The sequence below is a fragment of the Amia ocellicauda genome, chromosome 13, assembly GCF_036373705.1.
Source record: "Amia ocellicauda isolate fAmiCal2 chromosome 13, fAmiCal2.hap1, whole genome shotgun sequence".
NCBI classification, from domain to species: domain Eukaryota; kingdom Metazoa; phylum Chordata; class Actinopteri; order Amiiformes; family Amiidae; genus Amia; species Amia ocellicauda.
The window spans coordinates 22,232,664-22,256,130 of NC_089862.1; the positions used below are offsets into that span (position 1 = coordinate 22,232,664).

The 23,467-nt window shown below is 39.3% G+C and overlaps 1 protein-coding gene across 1 annotated transcript; it reads left to right on the forward strand.

Moving 5' to 3' along the window:
• The first annotated feature begins 380 nt into the window (after positions 1-380).
• pgrmc2 (progesterone receptor membrane component 2) lies at positions 381-22,280 on the forward strand. The gene is made up of 3 exons (XM_066720165.1): positions 381-754; positions 20,269-20,424; positions 20,863-22,280. The coding sequence occupies exons 1-3, from the start codon at positions 409-411 to the stop codon at positions 20,958-20,960; spliced, it is 600 nt and encodes a 199-aa protein (XP_066576262.1). The 5' UTR covers positions 381-408; the 3' UTR covers positions 20,961-22,280.
• Positions 22,281-23,467: the final 1,187 nt, after the last annotated feature.

Consider the following 23,467-nt stretch of genomic DNA (forward strand, 5'->3'; position numbering starts at 1 on the left):
TTCATATTATTTTGTTGTATCCTCACCATCCAGGCTGAAACGCCTCTAAATCGGCAGCCATGTTGTCCACAATATTTATAGCGGGTCTCATCGGCTTTTTATTCTCGGTGAGTCTGGTGACTCTTCGGGTGGTTTAACTACAGCTCGGTAATCACAGAGGCTCACCGTTTTGGCAAAAGCTGAATAAAACAACACGTCCATGGTACACCGGTCGTTTTTAACAACAGGGAAAAACACGCATGACCGCGAGTGCTCACGGGAAATGTAGTACTTGCTCGTTGGAGGCCTGCGTAGAGGAAATACTACAACTCCCGACACGGAAAAGGCCCGCTCTCGTCGTCGTCCAATCAGATTTGACTACAGCCCAAGTGGGTGGCAGTGTTGTGGGGGTAGGCGCTAACGTGCAGTATGGCGGACGATGGAGACGCTAGGAGTGAAGCAGCTGACACTAGTGGCGGGTCGGTGAATGCAGAGGACCCTGAACCTGGCTTCGGTCTAGGCGGGATGTTGCTGAATGTCAGTGTCTCGGTGCTGGTGCTTGCCCTCTGCTATGGGGTTTACAGGCGCTGGGGGAGGCGGGTCGGCTCGGACGCCAGCCAGGGGAAGGAGGCCGCGTCTCTGCCCAAGATGAAGAGACGTGATTTCACTCTGGAGCAACTGAGGGAGTACGATGGTGTGCAGAATCCCCGGATCATGATGGCAGTCAATATGAAAGTCTTCGACGTGACCAGCGGCAAGCGTTTCTACGGGCGCGGTAAGGACGTTTCGCGTTTCGTTTAATGTTCAAAACGCCAGCCGAGGGGTCCGAGCACTGCAACAAATGTACACGTAGGTACACACCACTGGTCTGGTGATACCTGCAGCTGCTGTGCAAACGACACGGCTTGCAATTGTGAAATATATGTATTTTTTCGACATCGCAAAACGCATAATTTAGTCTTAAATTGGATCTAAGAAAAAGATGCGACTTGTGCTCTTTACCAACGCTAGAGGCATTATGCACTTGTGTAGAGGTTGGTTTTTTCAGTTCCTTGCAGGGATCCATGTGGTCCTCGCTGTGCATCTACACTGAAAGGGACCAGGATACATTGTTTCAGGTTTATGTAAATAACAACAATAATATACACGCTAGATCTACTTGAATGTATACAATACAAAGGGGAAGTTAGCGCTAGCATCTTTGTAACTTGTAGACTACCTAGCCAGCTCTTTGTTCATATTGTCGCTTTGTTGTGTTGTATACAACCCCAGTTGACACAAGAGCATGGGGAGTGTGCTCTTTTGTTGTAAAATAAGGCGCTTGTTTCTAATGCCATGTGCACGGTGCTGCATTTGCATGGCCACACACAAACATTGCCCACGAATGCAAGATCGATACATGGCATACCCAACATGTTTTCTTCATTTTCCTTTCGTGATTCAGTCTGGTAGTGATGGATGTGCTGTGGGTGTGTTTTTCACCTTCTGTGTACAAAACTGAAGGGTCGAAATCTTGCAAATCTAGAAACTGTAGACGGCGTTTGCACTGGAATAACAAATCGCATATTTAATTTTGTATTTAGTTAGAATGTGGCGTTTGGAAATGGGCAAATTGTAGAATTGGAAGTTCTTTGTATATTCTGTATAGTCTGCTCTATGATTTGATCAAAACATTTTAATTATAATACTGAGCTGATGGTAAATAGATACATTTCTGATCGACTGTATTTCAACTCTGGTAGTTAATATAAGGGAAATACATTTTTTTATTTTATTTTTAGAAACTATCATTTTTAGTCAGGCCATCAAAAACAACCAATCGTATAGCTCTTATCCTGACAGGAGCTGGTGATCAGAGTAATTCTAATATAATTTAGTTCACGTTTTTATAAACCATATAGTGTTTAATTTTCTTCACCCAACTCACCTGAAGATTACCACTTCAATGTGTACAGTTCTGCATTTTCTTTTGTTTTGAAACAGGAAAATCAGATTCTCTAGTCACTTCTGCAACAACCATCCCCTGTTCTCCGATCCCGCTCTTCTAGTTTGAGTGAACTGTAAATGTCTGAGGTGAGGTCACCTTGTGCCCGAGAAAGAAGGCAATACAAGCTGAGACACTAGCAGACTCCCCCAATCCCCAGGGGAATGAAACTGGATGCCAATGCTGTTTCCTGCAGGTCTGAGGCAGGGTTGACTGAAATTTAGCTTGTTTGAGTCTGGCTAAGTCATCATTTTGATTATTTTCTGCAGCACGTAATTTAAAAAAAGATGTAAAATTAAATAAAAACATGGGTATACATTTACACAATTTCACTGTAGTTTAAAAACTTTTTAGAAATGCCTTCACTATAACTAAGCAATTTGGCAGACAATTGTAGCATTTGCAGCCTCTTTTGTAATCGGGATAAACCTTGAAATAGGGCAGTAGCTGCACAATATATTCATGTTATTAATTCAAGAACAATGGGTAATAGGGCTAGAGTGCTGATTGTATAGACAAGTTATCTGTGGGTTTAAAGATTCTATGGCATTTGCTGAGGTTCATTTCAGAGTGTCTCCGGAGGGGGAATAGACTGCAGTAAGAGAAGTGGTTCTGTGTTTCAAAGCCCTTACACATTTTTATAATATTTGACATCATACTGGACATTTCTTGGGCTCAAGCTGTTGGGCAAGCCTGACAACTTTTAACCACCACTTTATCTAAGTTAGTGCAGCAAAATTATCTCCCAATTTGCTTTATCAGTTTTCTCACTGCACTTTAAAGTACACTTAACTGTGATGATTATTTGCAGTTTCTTGTGTAATTTTATTGCAACATTTTTAAGTGATTTCTCCCACTGACTTAGTAATAGGAAGAAACGCTATAGAGGTCCCTTCTCTAGGGATAGTGCATCATCTTATTTCCAGGTCAGCCAGATACCTTTGTGGAGATTATCTGGAATCATTTCTCTCTAAAACTCGTTGGTCATGTCTTGGTGAACGTCTGTATTCGTAAGCAGCATATTCTGGACCAACAGATTGTCAGTTTGTCAGTGTCTGTAAGATAAAGCCACTGCTTGAGGCTATAATGGTTTAAAACTGACCTATGACAATAGCTCTTGTTGGCTACAGCGTTCTAACAGTAGTGGTTGCCTGAGTCATTCTGCAGAGGCACACTGGTCTCTCAGTTCAAAATGCTGAAGGCATTACAGTACAGCTAAAAATGGCCATAATGAAAACTGTCAGCTTGTCTCATTACAGTCAGTATGCTTGTGTTAGGAAAGAGGGCTCTGGAGTCAGTGACCTCTGTAGTGTAAATGTAAGAAATGACTGCATAGGCCGCCTACTTGTGAAAGTTTGTAATGGATTTGGTGGGATGCTTCTTGTTTTTGTTGTGATCATATTTGGCTATAGAAAAGCTGATCTGGGTTTAAACAAATGGGTAGCCTCCTGTATCGTAGCACGAATTACCTGCAAGAAAAATATCTTCATAAACTGGGTTGTATTGGTAACGTTACATTGATTTATTTGCTAAGCTGAATATAAAACATGTATAATATACTATATATATTTTTTATATCATTGACATTTTTTAGTAACTTAATGTTTTGTTCTATGGCTCCTTTTAAGGTTTGTTGGATCACAAATCAGTCTTAAATGTCTTAAATCCAGGTTGTGATTTCAAATGTAAAAGCAGATGGGAGTGACTGATTTGTGTACCATATTAGGTCAATTTGCTTAATGTTTAAAATTTTACAAATTACATAATTTCAAAAATATTTAATCTGTGAACTTTTGTATTCAACCATTGCCAAATGCCATGTTATCGACACATTCCTTATTATAACTATCTATTGTTAGCTGTAATGCTGTAATGTATACGAGTGCTGCTGATCATATCTTATTGTTTCAGTTTCTTCAGCATGTTCCTGTTAGGGCTCAAATCAAGCAAAGAAAAGCACTTTGTCACTGCAGCGATTGAAATGTGAAATGTATATTTTAGTTTCTCAAGTAGAATTACAAACAACGGTAAGCCCTTGTCCTTGCTTTTTGGCCTAACACAGCATGCTGCAGCCTGCCATTACAGATCCATAACTCTGCATGGTCTAAGGCTGCAACAGAATCTCCCTTTCCTTCACCACTGGGATAAAAGCTAGCACACATGTAACCCAGTGGCTGTTCACTTTAGAGGTTGACCGATAATGGATTTTCAAAACCGATACCGATAACAATAATTAGGGGGGAAAGCCGATTTCTGAGTAATCAGCCGATTATTATTGTTTATCAATGAAATCAATATATTGTATAAAATATATGGCACTCAATGTAAAATTCCAACAATTAAAATAGATCAATTCAAATTCTGGAAAAAAATGAAAATTGGGAAAAAAAGGAGGGAGTTTTTGATAATGACGGCATTAATTCAACATTACCCTTTTTAGATCATTGATGAAAATAAATTACAAATAATGAAATTCCAGTAATAACAACCTTTGGGTACTTTACTTATTTTCAGATATAACTGCCAGCTGTAGAATGTGTAGATGTGTAAATAAAGCTGCAGTGCTGAGAGGCTCATTGGTGTGGTCAGCTGAGGCCTGGGGGCAGAGTTGCCTGGTGGCCCTCACTCTCACACAGGTTCAGTAATAGCACATGCGCTGCTGGCTCTGCTAAAACAGACACAGGACAGTATTTCACGCTTTCCATTTGTAGATTTGTTTAGTAGAACTCCTTTGTTATGTTTTTATAAATAAGAAATGTATTTATTAAAAAATAACACGCATGTAGATGGAAACAAAATAAACGTGACTGTACCAATCATCGTAGTATTTTTATTTATAGATTTTCGTGTTGCATTTGGAAGTAATAAAGGCGGCTGCTGTTATTTTACAACCGGATTAACAAGGAAACATTCTGGAATCATATAAGGGCTTCACCATGTACACAAACGCCTAATGTTTGTAATCAACGCACTTGTTTTACACAAAATAAATAAATGAACAGGTTCATAAACAAATATGAATCTACAAATAAAAGAATCGTGCAAATAACTCAGTAGGAATGAGAAAAGATCCAAATGTAAAAAAAAATATTGCTGGGATTTAAATGCCCACGCTGCTTTGCGTGTACAATAACTTAATATAAAATATTATTTAAATGCAGCAATTGTTATTCTTCACTACTATACTACTTAGGGGACATAAATAATCTTTATTGTACTTCCCGGTCAAATAAATTGTATAATCCCCTTCGAAACACAGTATTTCATTGGTCGAAAAAATAATCCAGTGGGGAAATGTTGCTGTCTGAAAGCTCTGAAACTTCCTTTGGTGGAAGTTGCCAGAGGAAAACTTTGGTTTATGAGTCCTTGGTATAGGTGGACTGTAGGCCTTCTGGAAGTGCAATGTGACATGGCTTTGACCGAGTTGGGATCTATACCAATTCAGTACGTAGCTTGTTTCTGGAATTGGATGTGGAATTGACTAGACTGAATTCAGGCTGAACTGGAATTGAACAAAAGGAATTGACCCCTATTTGTGTATTGGAAGGAGCATCCTTTACCAAGACCCCGTTCACACTTGAGATTTGGGCCGGCCTAAGTCATATGTGAACGGGGTCATAGATTTAGGCTGGCCCTGGGCCGTGTCAAAACTAGTCCCGCTTTTTGACCCAGCCTAATGCGGCCTAAATGAGTGGAAAGCGTCAGTGTGTGACACAACTCAAGCCCCGCCCCCAGAGACGCGGAATAAACGCAATAAACACAGATACCGACACAGCTGCACCGCTGCACAGTACTGTCTCTTTATTGTTTGATTGTCATATCGATCTATAGCCTTAAATGTACTGTTACATTTCGCTAGCTCACATCTTTATATACACTCGCCTAAAGGATTATTAGGAACACCTGTTCAATTTCTCATTAATGCAATTATCTAACCAACCAATCACATGGCAGTTGCTTCAATGCATTTAGGGCTGTGGTCCTGGTCAAGACAATCTCCTGAACTCCAAACTGAATGTCTGAATGGGAAAGAAAGGTGATTTAAGCAATTTTGAGCGTGGCATGGTTGTTGGTGCCAGACGGGCCGGTCTGAGTATTTCACAATCTGCTCAGTTACTGGGATTTTCACGCACAACCATTTCTAGGGTTTACAAAGAATGGTGTGAAAAGGGAAAAACATCCAGTATGCGGCAGTCCTGTGGGCGAAAATGCCTTGTTGATGCTAGAGGTCAGAGGAGAATGGGCCGACTGATTCAAGCTGATAGAAGAGCAACTTTGACTGAAATAACCACTCGTTACAACCGAGGTATGCAGCAAAGCATTTGTGAAGCCACAACACGTACAACCTTGAGGCGGATGGGCTACAACAGCAGAAGACCCCACCGGGTACCACTCATCTCCACTACAAATAGGAAAAAGAGGCTACAATTTGCACAAGCTCACCAAAATTGGACAGTTGAAGAGTGGAAAAATGTTGCCTGGTCTGATGAGTCTCGATTTCTGTTGAGACATTCAGATGGTAGAGTCAGAATTTGGCGTAAACAGAATGAGAACATGGATCCATCATGCCCTGTTACCACTGTGCAGGCTGGTGGTGGTGGTGTAATGGTGTGGGGGATGTTTTCTTGGCACACTTTAGGCCCCTTAGTGCCAATTGGGCATCGTTTAAATGCCACGGCCTACCTGAGCATTGTTTCTGACCATGTCCATCCCTTTATGACCACCATGTACCCATCCTCTGATGGCTACTTCCAGCAGGATAATGCACCATGTCACAAAGGTCGAATCATTTCAAATTGGTTTCTTGAACATGACAATGAGTTCACTGTACTAAACTGGCCCCCACAGTCACCAGATCTCAACCCAATAGAGCATCTTTGGGATGTGGTGGAACGGGAGCTTCGTGCCCTGGATGTGCACCCCACAAATCTCCATCAACTGCAAGATGCTATCCTATCAATATGGGCCAACATTTCTAAAGAATGCTTTCAGCACCTTGTTGAATCAATGCCACGTAGAATTAAGGCAGTTCTGAAGGCGAAAGGGGGTCAGACACAGTATTAGTATGGTGTTCCTAATAATCCTTTAGGTGAGCGTATATTATAAAAGTCTAGGCTAAGTAATGAGTTATAATGTAAACGGTTCAAACTACTTGGTCGATTAAAATAAAAGTGTGTAGCTGGTAAGCTTGCTATTGTTTTTTCTTGTACCAAGTATGATTGAAGTCAGAAAGCTTCGGCTGCAAAGGGTTAAGATTACTTTCAAATACAATATAGAACCGAACAATAGCCAATCGATATTAATAAGTTGTGATTATAAATACATCGCACACACCTGTAAGCAGAGCTAATGTCCTGCGTCACTGGTTTGTTTGAGCAGATTTGTTTATTCCCGGCATGCATTTCGTTTAGGCCGCATTTTCTCCCGCATATGTGACGCACTTGGGCTCCTAAAACCGCAAGTGTGAACGGGATGTCTGAAAAAATCCGGACTAAATTTGAGACAGCCCAGGGCGGCCTAATAAGTGTGAACGGGGTCCTTAGTCCCTCCTGAAGCTGCATGGAAGTTCTAGTGCTGAACTGAATATATTCTAAAATAAAATAACACTGTCTATGGTCTAGTGCAGGTCTTGGTGCCAGTAACTGACTATTTAACGTCAGTCTTCATTTTCAGTTCCTTGTATGATCTTTTGTTTTTTATTTAAAGTGCCTGCTTGTGCTGTAAGATTAATTCACACAATTATTCTTGTGTTTTGCAATAAAATAGAGATTTTGTGTTTTCATAGTCATGGTTAATATTTAGTATATGAATCCCAAAACAAATCTTTAATGTAAGTACTTCTGGAAGTTGACCCTCTGCTAACAGCATTGAAAGGCTGCTCTGAAACTGATATTGATTAAAGTTGTTCAGTGTTCCGCTAGTCTTAATCTATGTTTTGTGTTTCAAGTACATTTAAACCAAGGGAAGTATTGTTTAACTTTGGATAGATTCATTTACATTTACTGATTTCCACTACTAGTTGATGTCCCTTCTTGCAGCATGCACACACTTTCATTCATGTGTGTTTGAGTTTGCAGCAAATCACACCTCACCAAGAGCCTCTGAACAAGATCTCTGATCCAATAATTATATTCTATTTCTTAGCTGCCACTAGACCATGAGTTGGAATGCTCACAAGACATTTTCAGCTAATTTAATTGTCAAACTTTGTATAGTTTCTTATAGTAATAAAGCCAGTTGTGTGTTGTATTTTGTTTGGCGGTAGTGTTGCTGTCTTGGAGGAAGAAAAGTAAGGTATGAAATTCAGGTTGTACTGGATTAAATTGTGTAGAAAAAATTATGATCCGTCCTGTCGGTCAACTGTGCAGAGTTTGCCATGAAATATTTAGCTTCAGCCAGCCAGAATCACCCATGATCAATAATTCTGCAATAAATCTATCTTGAAAACTTTGCTTATCCAACTAAAAGTTGATTTTAGTTATTCACTTATCTGCTCAAGTTAGTTGTACCTGTGTACACCTTTCATTGCTCAATGTAAAAATTAGTCTCCACAAATACAAAGCGCCAGTCACTAGACAATATTGTTGTCAATGCTGCTTGAATTATTTAGCAACTTCTTTGAAACTACTAGTTTGCAAAGCTCAAAGCAACACTGTAAAAAGACAGATAACACAACTATTTAAGCAGTAAGCCACTGTCTTTAAAATGTTATGCTGACTTATTTTTCCAGTTTTGAAAGGTTTTCTGTTTAATAAATCTGTATGTCTGTCCTTGTGTTTTGTTTGTATATAAAATAAGCAATTCAGTTTGATCTGCTGCCACTATTACTGCAGTACTTTGCACTATGGTAGCAGTTTTGTCAGCAAGCATGTGACCTGTGGGTGTTCTGCCTGGATCTAGTAGGTTTTGCGATAATTAAAAGGGGAAAGTTTTAATGTTAAAATCTGAAAATCCCAAATGAGTGAATTTCTTCAGGTGATCATAAACAGACCTCTAGCACTTATGTTCTGGAGTTTCAGGCTCTGATATAAGGATGCAACAGACAGGTCTTCGTTACAGTAGCACAATAATTAAAACATGTCTGGGATCCTTTCAAGGTCTTGTAGAGGATATGATGAATGTTAGATTTGCTTTTTTTTTTAATCTTGTCATTTAACAGGGACAGAGCACCTCCACAGATGTCCTTCAGGGTGTGCTGGAAAACACAAAACACAACTACGACAGAAAACACAGGGGCGTCTAGCCCTAGATTGTGAATTTGGTAGTGGGGGTGATGGTGATGGTCACAGGATGAGGTAGCAGGATGAAACCTTGTCTTCGCTTAAAACTCCCCTCAGTAGAAATGCTGAAGTTATTTTTTATGTGTTCAGGGTGTGCATGGACTTTATTTTTAGCTGCTCCTGCACTGGAATTCACCAGCAACTGCAGGGCAGCTTGGAACATACTACAGCAGCAGAGCAAATTGTTGTAGCAAGGGCAAGGGAGTGTCATCTAGGAGGTCAGCAATGGTTTACTGGCTCTGGTCCGCTTACTCAAAGGGTCGAGTCTCATTAGTGCTCTCATTATTGAGGAATGGCAGCAAGTTAACCAATGTACTAAAGCACACTTAGCCTACTTCCTGAATTGAAAGGTCTGTTCGGTGACACTGGATATGCAATACTTATTTACAAATGTTATTTAATAATGTGATTAATGTCTGTTTTATTGTATTATATTTTCATATTCTAAGTAACTAATTCCACTGCAGTGTTCATGTGACTGGATGCTTTGACATTAGTGGTTTCTGAGGCAGACAGTGTGATTGGTACTTATTGATGATTATTTTGTAGAAGGGCTCAACGATTTCAGTATTTTTAACCATTTGATTGCCTTTTAAATTAACAATTTTGTTTTTCATGTTCATTGTGATAGTAATTTATGTGCTTCACTCTGATTCTGTGACAAGTTTTGTTTTACTGACTCAGAGCCACTGTTTGCGGTTAGAACTACCCATGTCTAGCCTCTGAAAGGGCACTTTTATGCTCTCTAATGAATAAAATCGCTTTATCCCAGTGCCTCATGATAGTTCTATAATTAATCTGATGCAAAACGGTGTCAACTGATGAACTTCCAGTGGCAGTACATAAAATAGAATGAAGCCTTGATTAAAAAGGGTCAGTGCCATAGAATGGTTTAATTTATTAAACAAAATACTTTTCTTTTTTAAACCCACTTTTCTCCCTAGGCTAGTACATACTTTATGGAGAAGTTGTGAGCTGCTCATTTGACGCACCTTTTTTATTTTTCAACTAGCGGAGACATTTTGGGCCCTATTAACATTTGGCTTTGGAGCAGTATCTTCCTGTAATGTAAAATGTTGACCTATTTTACTATAAAAGCCGTTATCTTCAGGGTAATGGAAAAAGAACTTGGGTTTCAAACTTGAATAATTGAAATGCTGGAGTTATTTTTTGTGACCCTGTATTTTAGCTGTTAAGTACAGTACACAATATGGCTTGCTTTTGCTTGTTTATTTTGTGTGGGGGGGTTGTTTTTGTGTTAAAATTTTCAGAGAGAAGGTTGTAGTGTATTTCTTATGTGTTTGTGTGTGTGTTTAAGTGGAATGTTGCCATGTATCAATGTCAAATTGTAGCTAGGATTTAAAAAAAATTGCCCTTTCCCCCACCCCTTCCATAGAAATGAAATTGTCCTTATCTGTTCAGCCTCTGGAGACAAACCGCTCCATGAGCCCTGAGCCCAAGGATGGGGGAGCAATTCCCTGGTCTGTCTGTGCCCAGATGTTTGAGTGTAAACAAGTTCCACCGTGTCCCTTTAATGAAAAAATAAACTTTCATCCTGTGTGAGTGAAAGCTGCCCTCAATGGAAAATCATGCTGGTAGCTTTGGAATTTATTATTATGGACAGGCATTTGTCATGACCTCTGCTCCAGAAAAGAAACCTGTAGCAGATTAAAAGGGATGGATTTTGGTGGCTGCGAACTCGGACGAATTTAAAATATTTCGTAAACTATAATGAGAACAAAGGTTCCAGCCACCTTCTAGCCCTGACACCATTTGAGTAAAAACCACCACTGTGAAGGATTAATTTAGTTTGAGCTCAAATTCTTAAAACCATTTTTACATCTTGTAGTAATAAAGATGATTCTTCATGATTTTAAAAGGAAGAAAAGATGTTTGCCCTCTTAAAATGAGCAACATTGACATTTAGAGAATACTACTATTGCCAAACACCAAGAACAGTATGGAGCAGTCCAAAACCATCGCCAACTCAGGAGGCCTGGCTGTGCTATTTCACTGTTTTTTAATGCATAAGCCTTTATCTTTGGCGGGTGTGTTTACGCTTAAAATCTAGACAGGAATTCACACGCTACAGATTCAGTGCCTAAAAAGTAGAACCTTATGGGTCGGTATTCGACGGGAAAAACAAAACAAATGTCAAGGACACTTCTATAAAATGTTTATGCCGTTTTCTGGTCATTTGCAGCAACATTTTACATATACAGCGCCTACACTAGGACAGCTATAAATATAGTACATTTTTCCCTGAAGCCATGAGTTGGGCTAGATTCTGACTAAAACTAACAGGTAGTGTTATTAAATACATCCATGTGAAAGTTTTTAAGATTAATTGGAAATGTAGGCCATCATGTTGCTCATCTTGTACTGTGAACCGCCCTGGTTTTCTGTGTGTTTTACAGAATAGTCAATGTACTGATGGCATTGGGGAGGGAATGTATTTGTAAAAGTAAGTGAAGGCTTATATAGTAGTAACTTATAACGTCTTTCTTGATCTTAGCAATGCAGCTCATAAATTTGCAGCAGTGATGGACGTCTTTGCACTGATGTATGGTAGTCTTGATCTTAGGGAGACTTTGGAGCAAAGCGGTCTGGGAATCGCAGGACAGCTGCTGGGACATGACGAGTGTACTTTCTGCTCCATTGATTCCTCATGAGCCTGGCTACTCGGGCATTGATGCTTTTCATCAGATCACAGATGTACACTTTAAATGAGGGTAACCTTCCCATGTCAAAGCAGATGTTCTACCTTGTGAAATATGTCTTCTGACTCTCTCCTTCAGCCTGACCCTGTCGGTCTGCGTTTTGCCTGTTCTGCAGTGTGAGTAATTGCTCATTGAGTTTTGACAGAAAAAACTATTTGTAAGCCACTCCCTTCAGACATGGTCATCAGTGTCAATATACACTTTCAAACCTATCCTTTATTAAAACACGCTTCAGGCAATGGGTTGCCCTGGAATTACTTGCTTTCCAAAATATTTCAGTCAGTATTTCAAAATGTTGTTTAGATTGCTGTACTTCTTGACATAGGTGCTAAAAATGTATATGTATATGTGCAGTGATGGAAAAAAGTATTTGATCCCCTGCTGATTTTGTATGTTTGCCCACTGACAAAGAAATGATCAGTCTAATTTTAATGTTAGGTGTATTTTAACAGTGAGAGACAGAATAACAACAAAAAAATCCAGAAAAATGCATTTCAAAAAAGTTATACATTGATTTGCAAGTTAATGAGGGAAATAAGTATTTGATCCCCTATCAATCAGCAAGATTTAAGAGAGTGCTCCTAATCTCAGCTCGTTACCTGTATAAAAGACACCTGGGAGCCAGAAATCTTGCTGATTGATAGGGGATCAAATACTTATTTCACTCATTAACATGCAAATCAATTTATAACTTTTTTGAAATGCGTTTTTCTGGATTTTGTTGTTGTTATTCTGTCTCTCACAGTTAAAATACACCTACCATTAAAATTAGACTGATCATTTCTTTGTCAGTGGGCAAACATACAAAATCAGCAGGGGATCAAATACTTTTTTCCCTCACTGTATATGTAACAGCTTCATGTATCATTGGAATATGACCGTACAGATGGATTTTAATTACGGAAATGTGCTTTGTGTGATATGCTTGGCAGTAGAATGCAACTTTCTTGGGTATGGAAATGAGAGGATTGTTGTAAGAAAATATTTGAGATGAAGGTAAAGCTTAAATATACAGTACAAAGTTGGCAACCTAAGCAGTAGGTAATTCCATTGTTAAAACACATTCTAGGCTTTTGAATAATATATAGCAGATGTTATCCAAAGCAACCAATAATGTCTAGCTGAACAAGAGCTAAACTACACTATAAACACCGCCTATCACTTCTGTCTGATTCAAAGGACAGAGAATAAAGCCACTTGATGACCTACTTGACCTTAACCAGTTGACCATCTACCCTCGTGTAGAGAGCCACAGTATAAGAAACATGTAATTTTCTCTGTCGTTGACATCCCTGTATGTTTTGCTCAATGACAGATTGGACTTCTTGTGCAATGTGTTTTTGGTATGAAGTGGGGTGTGTTGTGCACTTCCACAGGAATGATTGAAATGAAGACTAAAATTAGTGCTTTTTGTCGTCTGTCCTGAACTTTTAAAACCGCAGTGCCAAACCATTATATTATAAAGGGACACAACTAAAACCTTTGTATTGAACGGTTAATTTTTTCCAATTTGGTTTTGCAAGTTTTTTTTCTATTCTCCCCAATTTTCAAATGATCAGTTAATCAGCTCTGCACATAGTTAGACCTTTTTGAAATCTAAGGCCAAAGCATGAAGACCCACCGTCTCTTCCTAAAACAGTGCACAGGGAAAGACATCTTGAAACAAATAGACTTCAGCCTTAATTATTAAATCAAATCTAAAACAAATTTTACTTGGCAGCATCTTGTTGGTGTGTCATTTTTCATTATGCCTATGTTGTTTAGAGTCATTGATGTAATATTTAAGTACTGTAGATAATACCTATTGATTTTGCTGAATGGAAATAAGTGGAACATTTTACTTAGTTTACATGCAGTGTACTATAGCCTTTATTTGTTGGTCAACATAGTGCTCTGAACTGACTGTGCTGTGCTGTTTAACAGGGTTGTAATTTATTTTGTCCTTACAATGTAATTATGTGCTTGTTTATAATTTGGAGGCAGTGTGTGTTAAAATGGTTGAACAGAATTCTGTGACCATATACCAAATGGGATCAGTTTGATAGATTTCATTTGCTGTGAAAACTTGAAAGCATTTCACTGTGTTTTCTGTCAGTGTGAGTAGAAACCACAGAACCATGCCCTAACAAGTAATTGGTTCATTTGTTGCTTTGTCTGTAGTGAATTAATACTGAGTGATATTTTGTTGTTTGTGTCTCATTTATTAGCAGTGCTGGCAGTATGCAGGCTTCACAGGAAAGTCTTTCTAAGACCATTTAATAAAGATACACAGTTTAGTACTGAATTACATAATCATAATGTTTATACTGATAATCCTAAAAAGAAATGCAAATGTACAGAGATGCTTGCTACTGTGCAGTTAAACACAATTTACAGAGGTAAATGGTTCCCCGGGTGCAGCTATTTAAGACCAGTTCTGTTAGTTAAGCCTGCTTTTTGGCTTGAAAATTAAGTTTATCCATTGTTAATCTGTACCTGGGGACGAATGTGGAACATGTCTCAATGATGACCATGAGTAAAAATGTATAGGTAGAAGGAAGGTCAGTTTGGCCATCATGTTAATGGCTATACAAAGATTTGAAAATGAGTATTGCAAGCTGTACAAGAGACTAGAGATGGATGATACAAAGGGCTTCATTGTTGGCCTTTGACAAAAGGAAGCTCCCAGTTCAGTTATGCAAACTTTAGGGTGGGTAGTGCTAGGGATGAAGGTGATGGAAATCTGGTGGAATTTTAATCATGAGCCACAGATCTCATCAGCAGTAGCTTTCCTAATGCTTGATGACCTTCTTAGTGAGAGGGAATGAATCTCCATGGTAAAAGAAACCATGATCCTGTAAACAAAAGTGGTTACCTGGTATGTTACTGACCCATTAACTTCCTTGAATTGTTGAGTAATGGGTCCCAGTCAAGAAGACACTGGATGCAAAATAACTGGATTCTAGCTGCTTGTGCTTCAGAGAATGAAGGTCCCATATTGTTTTCACATGTAAAACAATGAATACCCCATAGCCAAGCAGAAAGCTGTAAATCATACAACCTTATTTTGGGAAATATACCTTCCTAACTGAGAAATTTAGGCTTGTGTTAAAGGACTTAAGGAGACAGCTTTGAAGTTCTGCGTTTTACGACAGGCCTGTGCCCACCAAAGTACAACAGATAACACAGACCCCTCCCAACTGACAAATGGGCTGCCATGCCCCATCTCCACAGAGACTAGCACCACATTGCAATTGAAGATTTCATTGTGAAACAGACATTCAAGGTACTTTATATATTCCGTAGACCAGGGCAACAAACCCAAATACAAACTACGTGCTGCTAACAGAAGTGTTACCCAACTTCTTCTTCAGCTTGGTAACAAGTAATTAAGTAATTCTGCCTCAAGCCATGTTTGTTCTTCGAAGAAAGAGCATTAGCTAAAACAGCCATTGGACCATTTATATTTCACATACAATGCAACATTAACATTTGGTAAGAGAATTATTCACGCATCCTAATGGATCCTCCACTGACATGGGCATCAGACCAGCCCCTCCTGGAATTTCAAGAAGACTCAAATCTAACATCACCGAGAGAACACCTGGCTTGTTTGGTATCAACTGTAAGGTCATGTTTGAGGGACTAGAAAATGTAATTGATAGAACTAAACTTGACAATATAGAGAGTTAGAAACTGTAGGTAACATTTGAACCACTTTCACATTCCTCAAAGCCATCACACCCCCAATACACATTCTGTAGGAATCAAGGGAGAGGAATGGTAAAGACTGCTTCTATTCGAATTTCCATTGTATTACCCCAAACCTGACCAATCAGAAGTTTGGAAGGAAAGAGATTAGAATCTCTGTCTAAAATGTTTAAAAAAATCAAAAGTTAAGTTGGGAGTGGAACAACCTGGGAGAAGAAACCAAGGAGACGAAATCCAGGAAGACTGAACCAAAAACCTGAAAGCTTTGCAACCATCCTCAAGTTGAAGCAGTCTGTCAGCCCTCCCCACTATCGAACATCTGCATGACTGAATCTCAGTGCACAGGTATTACCACACAGGTAGTATATTTCACGTACTAGTCAAGAATTAGGCAAACTACAATTACATAAAACCTAGTTGTGTATGGGGTCTAAATTGTAGGAACGGGTAGCGTAATCATAATACTTGTTTGTTATTTTACATGTTTTGTGCCTTTAGTCAAAACTTGAGTATTGGATAGATCTCCTATCACTCTCAATTTTAATATAATCCACTATGATTGTCTCTATCCTATCTTTACAAATGCCTGTTGTCTATTTACGTTTTTTTAATAAACCTATATCTTTGTATAAAACAAAACAGCCTCAAGGTTCATTCATGCAGATCAACCTCACCGCTAATCTGAATTCGTATTAGTAAAGTATAGTGATAACTTGCGTTTCAACCCGGTCTTGTTTTCAGAGGGTTTGACCACTGTGGGTTGTATGTGTGGGGGTCACTAGATAATAGGACTTTATTCAGCAATTATTATTTCTTCTGGTATTTGATACCAGATAAAAACGAAACTCCAGTTTAAAGTCCTAGGCCAATTGAAAGTACTTACTAATAAAACAATAACTGTAATGATAAATTAACACAATTTGTCCATTGCAACATTCTGGCTGTATCTTATCAGATCAGCATCCTTTCATTTCATTAAACTATTTACAAAGCTGAGCAGGGTCTGTGCTCACCTCAGACTCATTTGGGAGAGTTGGAGCCACTCATGAAATCTAGAGCAACCCAGCTAGGAATTATTTCCCGAGTGCTTCATGTTTGACTTTATAAATATTTTACTGTAGTGTGCAAAATGGCCCAAAAAATATGTTGTGGTATTCTAAATGCAACAAGCATTAAACAGTATATCACAACATTGATACAACTGGTACAGCGGTGGTGCTGGTATTGTAGGGTTTTGAGATGGACAAACAGTTTCAGGTGAGCAACATAACCCATTTCTCCAGTTATTTTTTATTTTTTAATTAAATATTAACTTCAGATTTGACAAAGCCAATGACATTTCTTTAAGCACCAATCTTGCATGACATGCTTTTCCTCGTCTTGTCTTGATGCTTACCTCCAGGTCTGACTGTTGGGAGTCACACAGTAGTCTTTAAAAAAAAAAAAAAATGACTTGCACTGTGGCAGCCAGGATGGCAACATGAAGGCAATTGTGTCAAGAGTAGGATCTCTGAAGATTTCACTCTCGCCTACATTCACTGCCAAGTTCAGTTAATCTACCCATCTTAATTAAAGCGTTTCACTCAGAGTCTTTTCTGACTGAATGAGCCAGTAATAAGACCCACGTTGTAAGTAGTTCAAGGAGTTCTGAACTCTTTATTTACACTGATGCATTCAGTTTCTAATAATGACCAGATCAGAGGACTCCTTTAAAAACAAAAAACGTTTGTATCAACCACCACAAAACTCCACCCGGGTAACAGACGTCAAGTAAACCGTCCACTAGGAATTGGTGTGAATGTGAGGCAATGATTTTTTTGCGTGTTCATTTTCTTATGGCCTTGTTTTATTTATAGGCTTACATAAATTGTGACACCTATAGGTCTGCTTGGGTAAGGATTCTGCTAATAAATCGTAAACGAATGGCCAGGAATGGCTGTGTGGGCTACTGGTACATCATCTTACAGGCATGGAAGCTCCCTGTCAGGGCAGTGTTTGTGTGGTTTTCAGGTAGAGATTATTAAACAGCGAATTATTCATTTGACCAAATAAGTCTTTGATTCCTGAATGAAATCGGTTAGATTGGTAAACCACCAATTTTGTTCAGATGTATTTTGCGCTGGAAAAATAAGCAGATCAGAGATTGTGAACTGCTGATTGTTCGGTCTTATCCTGGTTGGTGACACGTTCTCAATTCATTGTTTAGAAAATAAGTGTTTATCTGACATCTTGTAATTGCCAGTTATATTGTGAAATATATTTGCATAAGTAGTGAGCCTACATTAAAGAACCTGTTAGTGTTTAGTATTTGAATATGATGCAGCCCTATATATGAAAACTACAAGGAACCCTCTGTCCTTAACAGTAAGGAATAGCATAACTCGTTGTGGTCTGAAGATTTTTAGTGGTGTTCCGCATCTCATGAGAATTCCTTGGGTGTAAAGCAATTTTTGGCAAACTGTTCTTGTATGAAGAAACCTGATTTTAATTCAAATAACTTTACTGCTTCAGTAAAGTTGTGACTGTATATGTGAGGACACAGGCTTGCTATAATGCAAGCAAAACCACAATGCTCTGTGCCAAATCTCTCAAATGGTGATTTATTTTGTAACTAACCACCTGGCCTCTTGGATGTTTTACAATCACTGCATTTTTACATTTGTTAGTTTTGTTACCTAATGGGCTTTGAGGGGTAAAACAAAAATGGTACAGAGTTCAAGCACTTAAATGCACCCCCGGTGTTTGTGTTGACACGCCTCATTTGACTGCGTAATGTTTGCTCGTGGGACAGTTGGAGGCACCGCGTCCTCATCCGAGGTTTGAAGAGTGTGGAGGAACATCAAATGTTTGCGTGTTCATTTCTCAGTCTAGTAAATGATCTACCACAAGCCCTTTATATTTTTCTTAATTAAATTACACTGCTTTCCTGTTTTTAGATTATTTTTTAATTATCATTCTCCTTTTAACACCTTCCCCAGATCTTGTTTCCTGGTAAAGGGAGATAGTTTAAGATCAACACTGTCTCTGATTTACATGGCAGTCCCCAGAAGATTTTGTTACCTGTTAAAGACACATGTTTGAACACGAGTAGCCATCGATATTGTCTTGGGAATGTTGTAACTTTAAAATCACAAACTCGTATGGATGAACCTGTTCAAAAAAGAACCTGCTTTTCAGTCACTCCATGTTGTGATTGCATTGCGCCATAGGTTTAATAATATATTATATTAAAAATCATAACTTTGTTGCTCATCTTTTGTAGACAAGCAGTGTTAAGTTACTGCATTGCATTGTTTTAGTCTGCTTTGAATAGGAGCTGGCCTTGCATGTGGTCCATTTTGTGATGCTGGAAATTCTCCAGAGATAAAACGATAGTTACACTTGACTGGGTTGAAGCATTTTAAGATACGGTCTCAATGTAGGGTTTGTAAGAAATGTTTTGAAGGTGAATCACTCCGTAGTTCTCCATGGGAATGTTTAAGCAACTATTATATTTCTGCTTCCTAGTTGATTGAGAAACACAATACTAGGGTGGATGCCATTGTAACTCTTCACACGTACTTTTTGAATTCCAAAGCAAACAAAAGCAAACTTGAAATACATCTGCATGGATACATTTTGTTTATATTAACACATCAACAGAGTATTTAGCCAAAACTCAAACTGCCCTTTTTCTAAAGATTTACGTTTTTCATGCATTTCAAATCTTGATTTTATAATTGTTTTGAAAGCATCATCCAGTCTATCTTGCGTAATCTTTATTTAGCAACTCTTCATCTGTAATGCAAAGTCAAATTAAGCTTATAATTTGCTTTATGATCAAATCTTCAAGGGTGCGTTCTCTGTTTCCTGGCATGACTAGAGGGTTAACATAGCAACCTTCACTGTGCATTAAAGACCTGGGTGCCTGAAATAAGTGATAAGGCCTGCAGAATACCAGCTATTTAACTCACAGTTTAGACCTCCTGCTAGAAGAACAGTTTTGTTAGGGGCAGAATACTGTGCTATGGAAGTGGCAGGTGCACCCAGCCGATGTGATGTCTCGGTTTGCGGGCGCCGTCAGGGTGGAAGCCTCATTCTGAGTCTCGTGTGATTGTTGGTGTGAAGCTCCGCCGGTGCTCGCCAGGTTGATAAATTGCCTGTCTGTATTTTGCACACTGAACTTTGTCACTTCCAGCTCGGCCAATGTTACAGCACTCCTGGCATGTCTCCTCAGAGCTGATCTCAACCGCTGTCATTATTTTTCAACTTTGAACCGTTATGGGACTAAAGCTGAGCCTGATGACGCATTCTAGTCCTGTGATTCCTTGCATCCTCCAAGAGAAATCGTGTCCTTGTCCTGCATTGATAATGATCATTCTCGACTGGGTTATATTGCCAGCTGTTTTTAAAAATAGATTAAACCCCCCCCAATGTTTTATGCATTTTACGATTCATTTTCTCAGTTAAGGGTATTCTAAAGTGGTTTTTGTCTGCATTGCTGTATAGAAATGTTGGTCTGGCATTAATTTTCTGGCAGTGAGATTCCTTCACCTCAGCCCAAGAGCTGCTTGACCTCTTTTGATCAATGAATGTCCACCATCGCTGAGGTTTTCAATTCCGTTTCCTTTTTCAGATGGGCCCTATGGAATTTTTGCTGGAAGAGATGCATCCAGGGGCCTGGCCACATTCTGCTTGGATAAAGACGCCCTGAGAGACGAGTATGATGACCTGTCCGATTTAAATGCTGTACAGATGGAGAGTGTAAGAGAATGGGAGATGCAGTTTTTGGGTAAGCGGTTTGTTTAAGTGATTAGGAAAAGTAAAATAGTAAACTGTGATTGCCATTTTGTGTCTATTTTGTAGGGTTCTGTGAGTTTCTTATCTTGACATGGCCTCCTTGCCCTTCATTTCTTGCATACAATGTTTACAGGGAGTACAGTGGCAGAATACATGTGTTTAAACTGTGTTCAGTAAATCAGATATGGTCGTGAAAGGAGAAATCGGGACAAGCAAGTCATTACCATTTCTCTTTATCGGTGCTTTTATGATACAGCAAAAATCAAGATCAAATCTCAATAACAAAGAAAAATGATTACAAAAAAGATGGGGTCATGCCAGGTCAGTCAGTTGTGAAATTTAGCAAAGATACAGTATGGTATCTGGCCATGTAAAATGTGTATAATTTTTCCACACTCAAAGTGTTTCTTTTTTTTTGTATGCATTTCAGAAAAGTATGACTATGTGGGCAGGCTTCTGAAGCCTGGCGACGAACCCTCGGAGTACACAGACGAAGAAGACATCAAGGATCACATGAAACATGACTGAACTGTTTGCTCAACCAAAGCTAGGGCCTGGAGAGCTGCAGTCCCATAGTCCTGCTCCGCCACCCAACCCCGCACAGCCCGGGGCCAGTTACCTCGTGGCAGAGGAGCCGCGTCCCATTTGTACAGATTAAACAAAATGAAAAACCAACAACAAAGATGTATGCTCCCATGGGGATTTTAATGATTCAACGTGTCTGGTTTGTGTTGCCAAAATTTTTTTGTTTTTGTTCTTGTTCTTTCCTCTCCAGTCGTCACTGTCCTAATGTCAACACATTTTGTTACAGGGAGCATGGGGTATGCATCTGGGAGTAGGTGTGAGAAAGAGGCCGTTTCTTTTGTTTGTCATTGCAATTTCATGACTGATCAGCTTTTGCTTTTTGTATAAGTACGCTTCTCAAGCATTATGGGTCTTGGTAAAAGTGCTAAGAGGCCTTTTAAAAAAAGAAAAAAGAAAAAAAAAGTGTTTTGCGGGCAGAGGACGTCCAAAGGGGAAATACGCCATTGATTCTCTTTTTACCATTGTGTTTGTAGTTTTTGCACTACTAGATTTTCAGTTTGTCACCATGTGATTGTACCGTGGAGTTTAGTGGTCCTTGCCATTGAACTGTGTTGAATCACTAAAGCTGAATCTCTGATTGAAAAGGGAAGGTCACTGGTTTGGCTTCATTTTAGAAGGGTGTCTAGTAATTTTGCCAGTGAAATTTCACCAATGATGTTTACATGCCTCAGATGTCAGCTGTAAGTCTGTATTCCCCAAATGGTCAATATTAATTGTGCCTTATTTCAGTTGTTTTCTACAAAAACTTGAACTGCTTAAGACAAAAAAAAGGATAACAGAAGAATGCCCCATTGACATGTTTTGTGGCAAAAAGCCAATTCCTAATGAAATCATCAGACTGAAGGCATGCTCTTGTCGGTGTAAACCAAGGCCGGCTAGAAATCCTTTCCTATGTCACAACCTTGTATATAGACTTTAAAAAGTATATTCAGTGTTACTGCCATATTTATGTAGTTGATGAAAACCATATACTACTGTGTTGTAATGGCCAAAAGCCCCATGCTTTGTTCTATTTTTTTTTCGCAGAAGCTCTTTTTAAGTGTGAGGGGGGGGATTTAAAAGAAATACTATTCAAGTAAAGTGGTGGGAAGGCAAAACTTTGAAGGGAAGCTGCAGATCCTGTAAATATATGTATCATTTTATTAAAGCATGTACAACAACAATGAGCTACGCTGAATTCAGACTTCATGTAGTGATGTAGGGTGTGTGTGCGGCAAAGAGAAGATGGATGTGTTCATGCATAATAAACGATTTGGTTATTAACGGATTGGTGGTTTTATATCTAAATTAAATGTAAGTGGGTAAAAAAAACTGGTTGCACCTTGTTCTGCTTTTATGAATGCATCTTCTAAAATCTATTAATGTAAAAGTAGTCCGAGACGTGCTCTGATCATTCGCAACACATAGGACTTCTTTCGCCGTTGCAAAGTTGTGCTGGCATGGAATAGGCTTGGCGTGCAAGTAACAAAATAAATAAAATACAGCCAGAGACCAGCTGACATTTTGAACCAACCCCTACAGATAGGATCTGTTCAGCAAACCTCAGCATTCATGTGACCCACATTAGTCTGTCAGTGAGGAGTGCTGCAGCAGCCTGGTTTCCCTGCCCCCATTGCAAGGAATTAACTCTTTACAAATTATTCTTCCTTCCAATTGATTCGTACCCTGATTTGTTGTACTTTACCCCACCCCCCTGGGTCCAGAGTATTTTATTCAGTTTAATCTGTGCAGGGCTGCAGGGTTTAGTCCAGACAGACTCCCTCCTTGCCCTCGGGCAGTGTGGGGAACATGGCACAAACTTGTCTAACATAGGCATGAATCATCACATTCAGCCGTCTGGGAATAATGCCACTCAGTGCTTATGTTTGAACTGGGACCATTTTGCACTGTGAAAACACCCCCCCCGTGGAGCTCGGGGAAGCTGCCCAGTGAGAGACGCATGGAGCGCACCCTCTTGCTTAGCTCGAGTCTCCAGCTGCGCGGTTTGGTGTCCCCTGGCCAGTTTCTGTGCTGTAGTCTACACAGGAAGTTACTGTTCCCTCGCTGCCCGAAGCCTCGTGTTTTCTTTAGTCATGGCTGAATAAAATTGCTATTAGAAGATGCATCCAGCCTCTGTCCTGTCCTACGAGGTCGGATACAACAGGCTTTTATGAGTGCTGAATGGACTGGTTTATCCTGGCTTGTATCATTTGAAGATTGCAGGAAAAAGAAACAATGCATAGATCCAAAAGGAAGGCAGACGCACATTGTGTAGCAAACCCACAGGAACACATTGCTTACTATACTAACGGACACCATTTCAGATGGAAAACTGGTCAAACAAGAAGCACCTTACAACTAGAGCTGAGCATATACTACTCTGAGGACTGTACTATGGAATAGCACACACATCAGCTTTCATTTTGACTGCTGGTGACCAATTTTAACTTAATTTACATATACATATTTAA

Excerpts from the sequence above, each read along its gene's own strand:
- pgrmc2 (XM_066720165.1), top strand. The coding sequence starts at position 409 with ATGGCGGACGATGGAGACGCTAGGAGTGAAGCAGCTGACACTAGTGGC. Across the intron at positions 755-20,268 it reads CAAGCGTTTCTACGGGCGCG|ATGGGCCCTATGGAATTTTT; the intron begins GTAAGGACGTTT and ends TTCCTTTTTCAG. Across the intron at positions 20,425-20,862 it reads ATGGGAGATGCAGTTTTTGG|AAAAGTATGACTATGTGGGC; the intron begins GTAAGCGGTTTG and ends TATGCATTTCAG.